Source organism: Aptenodytes forsteri, unplaced genomic scaffold, assembly GCF_000699145.1.
Source record: "Aptenodytes forsteri isolate BGI_AS27 unplaced genomic scaffold, ASM69914v1 Scaffold92, whole genome shotgun sequence".
NCBI lineage: Eukaryota > Metazoa > Chordata > Aves > Sphenisciformes > Spheniscidae > Aptenodytes > Aptenodytes forsteri.
Genome location: NW_008794581.1, coordinates 6939074 through 6949437, shown reverse-complemented (window position 1 = coordinate 6949437; position 10364 = coordinate 6939074). Strand labels below are relative to the sequence as shown.

The following is a 10364-nucleotide window of genomic DNA, read 5'->3' as shown; positions in this document are numbered from 1 at the left end:
TGCGCGGGTGCGCGCCCGGGGGTGCGCGCCGGTGCGCGCCTGTGTGTGTGTGCGGGCCCCTAGAGCAGATAATTGGAGAGGGTTTCCAGAAGGTGGAAAATGTCACCTGATTCACAGTGAACTTTTTAAATCTCCCCACCCCCGAGCAGACACACACACACACATTAGGAGACCGCCCACCGCAGACAGCTAAGACCCCCGTATAGATTTAAAGAGAGACTGCATTCAGAGCCTGACGTTCATTCAATAGAGCGATCATAAGCAGGCTGGCTAGTGCTCGCTCCCTCTCCCTACTCCCCCTCACGCTGTTTCTGTGTCTCTCTCACTCCCTGCTATACTGAGGATGTTAAATCAGAGAATCCACCCGGGCATGCTCTTACTCCTGATGTTTCTGTGCCACTTCATGGAAGATCACACAGTGCAGGGTAAGACCGGATTGTTTATTCGCAGATATGTTTCTTTATTATTACTACTGTTTTCTGTCTTTCGGGCACGGTTTAGTTTGCTGCGGTGTTAAACGCCTCTCTCCAAGGTCCAACAGGACAGAAGTTAATTGTGGGCATGGGATTGCTTTGTACCGAGGTGCAGAGGTGTCACTTAGATTCCTTTTTGATCGGATCTTCGCGCTGCTCTGCATAGGCGCAGAGGACAGATGAGGATGTTTCTTGGTATTTATTGTTATTATGCAGCATGAATGAAGAGCAGCATCGCGAGGGAACTTTCCCAGTCTCGGCTCCCGAATGAGTGCTCAAAGTTTGTTGGTAATTTAGCTCAGATTTTTATCTCGCCTGTCTGACGGAAGGAGAGGTGGTGATGGGGAGCCCCACGATTACAGCTGACATTTTTAGAGACCAGTAAGTGGTCATTTTCCGGACATTCCTTTAATATTGGGATTTCCTCCTGCTCCCTCTTTTTTTTTTTTTTTTTTTTTGGTGAGTAAATATTAAAGTGTTGTAAATTCTCCTGCACTGAAGAGTATGCTTAAATAAGTTGGGTTGTTGGTTTTTTTTTTTCATGCGAACAAAACAAACCCGAACCAGATATTGACAACTCTTAAGAGCCCTCTTTCGACACAAGGGAATATTGATTTTTAGTTTGGGGGCTTTTTTCCCTTATCTTGACCGTGTTCCAACCACAACCTGGATGTCTTACCATTTTTTTAAAATTCCCCCCCCCCTTTTTTCCCCCTTTTCTCCCCCACTACCCAGGTACAGCGTAAATTAATCTCATGTAGGCAACTGTAAGACGCAAAACTTTTTTTTTTTTAAGGGCGTTGTTTGTTCAATGATTTTTAGAGCGGGGGGGGGGGAGAGATCTTCCCCCGCGCTCAGCGACATCTCGGCTGGCCGATCTTGACCCCCCGCTGCGGTACGTTCCCATCGGAGTAAGGAGGCAGGATCGAGCCCTGGCTGGATTAGCACCAGAATCAATTGGTATTGAGTTGCTGGAGAAGTCACATTGGTTATTCACGAGAGACTCATCCCAACCAAAACTCTCCAGCTAAAAAAGGGGAGTTGCTTGGACTAATGTTCTTGGCTTGACTCCACAAATAACAGGGATACTAGTAAAAAAAAAAAAAAAGGGCAAAAAAAACCCCAACAAAACCCACTTCATCCGGTTTAAGGACAGTGTACTTTCCTCTGAAATGCTTGCGGGAGAGAAGGCACCTATAACTTTTCCAGCTTTTCAGATTTTTAAAACTCGGTAGGGACCTCCTACTCTATGTGCCCTTGTATTTTATGTACTTTGCTCACTTTTTTTTGAGCTCTGCTGAGTTATTTTGGGGAAGGAAAGACATTTGTTAGTAGAAGCAGCAAAACGGAGATTTCGAAAGACTTCGCTAACAGCAAATGTTCCCAATTCGTGCAGATTGCAAAATGGGCTGGGACTGAAACTCTGTGCGGCACTAAAACAATGCTGCTGTGCAGCCGCGGTGAGGAGGAGAGGGCAGGGGGAGGAGGAAGGAATTTGCAAGCGCGATTTTCTTCTTATTCCCTTTTAAATGCACATCCTTTTCAAGCCTCTGTCACGTGCCGGCAGTGCTCCTTCTGCTCTACATATGGAATAAATACCTCCGAGAACTGCCTCGTCCTGTTTTGATCGGGTCTTTCTTTCTGGGTTTTTTTCGGGTTTTTGTTTTGTTTTTTTTTTTAAACTGCGCTCCCAAATGGGCCGGAGTAGCCGCGGGTTATGAAATGGGACAAATAAAAGTCAACAGCCTAGTAAAAGTCACTGCAAGGCGCACGTGTTGGGTTGGGTCACCGGGTGACGGCCACTGATCCGGCTGGGTGTCTCCCCCTGCCCCCCCCCGCAGCTGGGAACTGCTGGCTCCGGCAGGCGCGGAACGGCCGCTGCCAGGTCCTCTACAAAACCGACCTCAGCAAGGAGGAGTGCTGCAAGACCGGCCGCCTGACAACTTCGTGGACGGAAGAGGACGTCAACGACAACACGCTTTTTAAGTGGATGATTTTTAATGGGGGAGCCCCAAACTGCATCCCGTGCAAAGGTGAGGGGGGTGCTGGCGAGCTGCTCCTTGCCGAGGAGCGGTTCAGGCAGGGACTGGGCTGGGGGAGGAGAAGCGGGGAAGGAGCTGGAGGGGGGGCAGCGCGGTCCTCCCGCTTCCTTCCTCGGTGGGGCTTTGAGGGGCGTCTCGTGCCAGCCGCGGGGTCAGTGAGGGGGCCCCCATTTCTGCTCGGCCGCCGTGCATGTCGCGGGGAGGAGCAGAGCGACCTCCTCTCCCCCCTGCCCTCACTGGCGGGGGGAATTTCCCTGGAGCGGTGTTTCCTGGAGGGGGGGCAAGGTGTTTTCTCTCTGTGCTCTGTGGGGTCATGGTGTCTTTTTTTTTCTTCAAGCAGTTTTGACACCAGGTCTGTTCTGCACACTTGGTACTAAAGTGGTGCCTCTTTCCTTCCATCAGAAACGTGTGAGAACGTGGACTGTGGACCCGGGAAGAAATGTAAAATGAACAAGAAGAACAAACCTCGGTGTGTTTGTGCTCCGGATTGCTCTAATATCACTTGGAAGGGCCCCGTGTGTGGCTTAGATGGGAAAACCTACAGGAACGAGTGTGCCCTTCTCAAAGCCAGATGTAAAGAACAGCCCGAACTTGAAGTCCAGTATCAGGGCAAATGCAAAAGTAGGTTTGCAAATCTAATCCGATCTCCCTCAAATGCCAAAGGGTGTGTGTCTGAGTGTAGGGAGGAGGAGCTGTTGGACGTACTTCCCCACAGGAACCAGAGTGATGTTCCAAATGCTGGGAGACAGTAACTAACCACGCTCAACAGACAAGGACGTAGCTGGATTGAGAGTTCCCCACAGTCTAGCAGCGCTTGTATCCCACCAGCTACCCTGAGATGGGAAGGTTTCCTTCAGTGGCCCTTAAATAAGGAGAGCTGCTGAAGGCTTTTACCTGATCATTTGTTTCATTGTGTCCCATTCACTCCTCACTGGGGCTCTGGGATCTCCTATTAATCACTGTGCGTTTCCATCTTTATTTCAGAGACCTGTAGGGATGTTTTATGCCCAGGCAGCTCCACATGCGTGGTTGACCAAACTAATAACGCCTACTGCGTGACATGTAATCGAATTTGCCCAGAGCCTACCTCCCCTGAACAGTATCTCTGCGGGAATGATGGCATAACTTACGCCAGTGCCTGCCACCTGAGGAAAGCTACCTGCCTACTGGGCAGATCCATTGGATTAGCCTACGAAGGAAAATGCATCAGTAGGTATCTTGGTTGGAGGGGTGAGGGTGGGGGGAGCTTCCTTGATCAGCTGTTTCAGAATATCGTGTGTGCAATTGCATCGATGTAGTTAGCGCTGGGGAGGAGGAGAGACTTCCAGCAGCCTGGGTTAGTGCTCCCCTCCAGGAAAAGGAGAGCCAGGGTGAGCTTTGCCACAGAAAAGATTGCAAAAGGGATGATGGAGCAGAGGGCCTGATCCTGCTTCTTTTGCTGTCACTGTGGGTGCTGACATTAGTATCCAAGGGCGAAGTACCCGCCATTAAACAGATGATGACATGGTTACAGCGTAACAAGGTCTCGATATTCAGTGGATCTGGATTCCTGGAAACAATTGTCTTCAAGTGGTCTTGGCAAAGCTTGTGTTAACTTAATTGGAAACATCTGATCACTTTTTCCTCTTTAGAAATATTGCAGAGTTTGGAGACAGTTGGTGGGTGAAGATAGGAAAATAATCTCTGTGCATCCTGACATTTTGTATTGTGATTTCCAGAAAGGACTGATAGTGAAGCATGTTATGAGGAAGCACCTTCAGGGCAGCCTCTGCTCCCCAAAACGGCTCGGGGAATTCGGGGGAGTCTCAGGCTGCTTTTAGTTGGCATAGGTTGAGGTGAATTCCCTTTCCAATCTTGTAGACATCTACTCTGTGTGGGTTAGTTTAAAAATAATTGATTTAGAAATGCTGAATGTGTTGGCAAATTCTGCACCTACTGCTAATTTGGGGAGCTGAATTTCCACTGACATCAAACGGAGCAGGAAGGTCACGTACAATAGGCAAATGTAATTCTGTATTCCCAGGGCCAAGCTCTGCTGGCACAGCTCTCCTTCCTCCCCCACATGTAGACAGGCAATGGTGTCCAAGGGACTACTTGCTTGAGCAAAATCAGCAAGTATCATCACATCTACTGCATCTGAGCTTTGTCTACTCACAGTTCACAGGGGAAAGGGAGTTTGGGGTTGTTTGCTGTTGCTTTTCTTTTTTCTTTGTCTTTTCACTTACCTCTAGTATCCTGTGTGTATTTTTAGAAGCCAAATCCTGTGAAGACATTCAGTGCAGTGCTGGGAAGAAATGCTTATGGGATTTTAAGGTTGGCAGAGGTCGGTGCGCCCTCTGCGATGAGATATGCCCTGAAAGCAAGTCAGATGAGGCAGTCTGTGCCAGCGATAACACAACTTACCCAAGCGAGTGTGCCATGAAAGAGGCAGCCTGCTCCATGGGTGTGCTTCTAGAAGTAAAGCACTCCGGATCTTGCAACTGTAAGTGAGATTTTTAACTCTGCAGACACTTAAAGCTTCTGAAGGCAGTCCCTAGGTAATGAAGACTTACACCTTTAAACATGAGAAAGCTTGATTTAGAGATTCGAGATACGGTACAGGTGCCATATAAGTATGTATCACGCACACACTTTGGTTACCGATAAAATGCAATAGATCTCCAACAGCCAGTTGGCCTTCAAATTGGGGTTTTGGGCTATTCTGAGGACAAGTCATTTTGTCAGAAAGGGGTTGCCCTAGGAGTGTAATTCTAGCAATTTTTTCCTACTTTGTCTGCTCTCGTGTGCTTCGCTGATTGCTTTATTAACACCTGGATAAACTCAAACTTGGTCCGAAAGAACAAGCTTAATGGCAGCACATGGGCACCTGGTTTAGCACAGTTGCCTCTACTAACTCTGAATGAAGGACACAAAGCAGTTAAACCTAGAACACAAGAGCGCTTTTTATTTGATTTCAGGAATCTGCCAATAAAACCTGAGCCATTGATTCTTCAGAACTTTCTGCAGTTATGACTTCATAGATTATGTATAAAAAAACTTATTGCATAACAGCAGATGCCAAAGAGCATCTCACTACAAGTCGCATAAAATGCAACGCTGTATTATGGCTGTTCAGAGGGCTTTGAAAACATGCACTGAGCTGCTTCTGCGCTGTTGTTGTCCTTATTTAAACAACAGCTCCCCTGTATTCCCCCATCTAGCCATTAATGAAGACCCAGAGGATGAAGAGGAAGATGAAGACCAGGACTACAGCTTTCCTATATCTTCCATTCTAGAGTGGTAAAACCTCCATCACTATTGGAACAGCCATTGGGCACGAAATCAATGTCCATACTGTAAATAAGTGTATGCTTATTTATTTTGGGGAGGATAAAAGTATACATATAGTTGAGTCTGGTAGACATTTATTTATACTGTGTCATGTTTTATAATTTATACATAAAATGTCTGGTTGACTGTACACCTTGTTTTTTGAAGAAATTTATTCGTTACGGGAAGAGCAGTGTTATTTATTGTGAGGTCTCTTGCTTGTAAAGTAAAGCTTTTCTTTTTTCTTGTAAACTATAAAAGTCCATTCCTTAGAGCTTACCCACATGATCTCATCTCTTTGTTTCACTGATGTTAACTCTTTTCCACTTTAACAAACTTGCATGTCGGTTTCTGTTATGTTTATTTCTTGGATTTTCTTCTTGCCAGTTCTGTACATAAAAGATCCCTCGGGTTTTTGTTTACAAGGAATCTTGACTGACCAAAAGGCGTTGTAACTGACTTAAGTATACTTCCAGAGTGCAGTGGGGCGATCTTTAAGGAAACTTCTTCCACTTCACTTTTCTCTACTTCTGATCACATCATGTACTGAAGTGATCTCAATGTGCTGAGGATATATACTGTACTATACGAATTCCGGACCCAAAGAAATCGGATTATGAAGGTTGTTAATAGCTACAGGGCTAACTGTAATAAGAATAAAAGTTTTATTTTATTTTTATTGGTTTTTTTTTTTTGTAACATGCATAAGTGTTTTATCAGGTGTTTCCTTTAAGGTGGTCTTGCAGTACCACTTTCAAAGTTTTCCCAATCAGTGTGTCACTAAAAGTTATATCAAAGCTTTATCAGTTCAAGTTTCTTGCTTTTCATAATACTTTTTTTCTGATGCAATTTTATATTTTCAAACATGGCGAGTTAAATATAAATTCATTTAAATATATAGTTTTGTACTTTTCTACCATGTAAATGTGCAATGTATATAAAAGTTATAATGTGTATTTGTAAATAAATGATGAGTGAAAAAATAAAAAATGGAATTTTCCCTAGAGGCAGTCCTCAGTTTTTGGTTCTAAAGGGTTCTGTCCCTCTGGTGCAGAGAGGACATACTGGTGGGAAGGGGAAAGGAGGCTTGTGCATGACGTAGCAGCAAAACACACTGGTTAAGGCCAAAGCTTTCAGCTGACATTGATTCAAGAAACCCTTTTTTCAGACAGGAGCAATGTCTCCAGTTCATTGGTATTAATTAATTTTAAATCCGAGTACAGTGATGAAGGAGAAGAGATTCAGCATTTTTGTTTTCCTTTCCATCCTCTAAACAATAAGTCTGTCATTTCTTGGACGTTTTTATCTTCCGTTTTGAATATGCATTTGAATTTTTGCTAAGCTTCAGATCCATGTTACTGGGGTTGCAGTTGTATCACCATTTTAGATGACCAATAGAAAAAGCAACAGATGGCCTACTTGCGCAAATTCAAAATGTGTAACAATTAGCACAAAAGACAAAAAAAACTCTCAACAACCAGCACATTATCACTTGGAAATTATTTTATCCCAAAAGGAAGGTGAATTCAGAAGTTCTTTTTGGTGAACCAATATTCAGACTGGACACACTTTTAAGAGTGGATACTAATACAGTGAACTGAGGAGAGGAAACAGCCATAAGCACAGCAGGGACCAAAATCCTGTTTTATGCTACCTGGGTTATGCTGTTCTCTCAAATAAGGCCCCGCTTATCAAAATTTCTCTATTGTACTGCAAAAAACTTAAAAACATACTTAAGCACCTTATTCAACAGTGTTCTAAGTACTTTGCTGAACTGAGGTCTGAGAGCAGAAGTTGATTTACCCATTTTGTTTAAATACAAATCATATTTGAAGGCTGTTCCTGCTATAGTCTTCTGTATATTTTTTACTATAAACTCTAATTTGTTATGGATTGTTTAGCATTATCCAAAACAAATATAATTTATTCATCTGTGAATACATAAAAACTACAGGCGCGCATTTATAATTTTGTATTCAAAATAATAGCAAAAAACCTCTGCCCTTCATCCTCCTGTTGCTTCATTTAGACAAGTAGTCTCTTTGGAAGGACGTACACGATGAGAGGAGCAAAGGGAGCAGGATTTTGGTCTCGTGAGGGAACAGAACCCAGAATAAAAGAGAACAGGAGCGGGGAGAACAGAGGGATGGAAAAAGAACCTATCAGAAAATCTCTCAAGGAACTAATAAACACATGACAATGACATAGAGACAAAATGTTTAATAGATGTGGAGAGTATCAGAGGAGATTTTTCTCAAATTCAGATAGGTGCCAGCTAGTTCATTTCCAACAAAACAACAACATTAAAAGACTGGTTTTAATTGTAAATACATTTACATGTCTTACAGAGAGACTGTAGCAGAGCAGGATTTCTGGGTTCTAATTTTATGTCCTGCTGATGATCACAAAATAACTTTGAGAAAGTCACTGACAGCCAAATTCAAAAAAGCAACAAAAATGCCAGGAAGCTATATTTACGCATGTACATGTACGCGAAATGGCCACAAAAATCTACATCAGGTTTTTGCTGATAAAATTATCTAAAAGTTCTGCTACTTTTTTCGCATTGCTACTGCTATTTCTATACAGCTGAAAATCTTGAAATCTACCTTGCACCAAAGCCTGCCTGTGATGTACAGGTGAGGCATCTCCTGAGAGGTTTCATGAGGTAAGCATCTTCTGAGCATGCCTAACATACACCAACCTCATGAACCTCATGTCATGAAGCACAACAGCCCCAGAAACTTTCTCCCAGAAACATGTCCAGAGGTTGTGGCAGGACGACTGCCAACATTTTACATAATATCATACTTGTAGATAAGGCACTTGTTCAAGAAGTGGGAGGTGCAGGTTCACTGCCAGTCTCTTCCTGAGGAGATCTTTCCCACATCTCCCAAGAGTGCATCCACCACCAACTCAAGGTGAAGCTCAGGCTGGAGAACTGTCTGTCATGCCTGCTGAAGCCATACTTCTGTATTGGAGAGGAAGCAAGATTCACTGACAGAGCATAATTTGCAACCCTAATAGGTGCTCCTTTTGAAGAGGAAGTCCTGGGTTCTTGCCCCAGGGGCTGCCTACACATTTTGCATTTGTAATTGAGTAACATACATAAATAGTGCTCGAAGCAGGGGCCAGAATCCAGGTTGCCTCCCCTCCTCCTTCCCCCAGTAGGTAAGTGCCTCCATCCTTGAGCTATGAAATCATGTTAACTCTCTGCTTAAATCAAGATTACAAATCTCACATCTTTTTCTACACTGAGTCATAGTTACAACAGGAGAGGCTTTACTTTTTTCATCCTCTCTTCTAGGCTTGTACATGAGGAACTTCCTTGGAAGTGGAAATGTGAACTTAATTCCATCAGTCTAAGGAAGGTGCTGAATCAATTTTTTTCTACCTCTTGTCCTTTTTTTCGTGTTTTTGTTTTGGTTTGGTTTGGTTTTGCTTCCTCTCTTAATGCACAGGCTATCCTGGATGTTGTTTAAATGAAGAAACAGAGACATCTGGATGTCTAAGTACAAGAAGGTGGTTTCCAGCTCTAAAACCATCTTGCACAAGCTCCTAAAAACAGAAGAGAAATAAATTTTCAGAAATATATTTCTCTTCAGTGTTTTCTATCGTCCGGCATACATATTCCCCTTGCTGTAAATCTCATTTCTGAAACTCCTAGTTCAGCATGGAGTGTGCTTTGGTACTGAATCTCAGGCCTGTGAACTCCATTCACAAATGCAGGCACAGTAACACAGAGCGGAGCGCATTATGTTTGAAAACAGAAACTCGTATTCTGGCACTTAAGTAAAATCAGCTTAATTCCAAGAGACCCAGCTTGAGGCATTTGAATGACAATAATATTGCCTTTAAAGCCCTGGTTTCCAAATTTATTCATCTGTGCAACACATACAAGCGAGTATACACAATTTTGATCACACTCGAATGAATCCCTGATAGCAGTATTCATATGACAGACTTAAGAACAGTATCATGGACCTCTTTTGCACCTTTTACCTCTTTGCTTGCTTTCTGCCTGCTAATACACCTCAAGTAAAACTACATTCCAAGCCTCTCAGCAAATTTCAAACAGCTGCCATTTCTTTTTTTTATGACATAAAAATGTCTCCTTCTTTCCCTCCAAATGGGAATCAGGTGAAATTAAATTTCAGTATGCAGTGCTGTTCTCTAGGCAGTGACATTTTACTATACAATGAATCACCAGCACAGAAACATCTGTATCTTATCCCTTTGAAGAACTAGGATTCCATGCTTTCTGGTGAAGCATAACATTTATACATAGACCAAGGGGTTCACAAGGTATCAGATTTTAAATTACTAACTCCCTGAAGACAAGGCAATTACATTTTTTGTTTAATATTTCTGCAATTCCAACGCCTGCCTGACCCATTATGGCAGCATGAATTAAGTTAACTTTTTTTTTTTTTCTGATAGACATAAATACATAATGCACCTTAGTGGTTGGATTTTGTTGACACTCATTTGGGATCATCTGTATAATTCACATTCATTCATTACTCCTAAACAATGTGGC

The 10364-nt window shown here is 43.2% G+C and overlaps 1 protein-coding gene across 1 annotated transcript; it reads left to right on the top strand.

Moving 5' to 3' along the window:
- Positions 1–343: 343 nt before the first annotated feature.
- FST (follistatin) lies at positions 344–6462 on the top strand. Its single transcript, XM_009272530.2, has 6 exons — positions 344–425; positions 2315–2506; positions 2918–3136; positions 3500–3724; positions 4767–4997; positions 5716–6462. The coding sequence occupies exons 1-6, from the start codon at positions 344–346 to the stop codon at positions 5796–5798; spliced, it is 1032 nt and encodes a 343-aa protein (XP_009270805.1). The 3' UTR covers positions 5799–6462.
- Positions 6463–10364: the final 3902 nt, after the last annotated feature.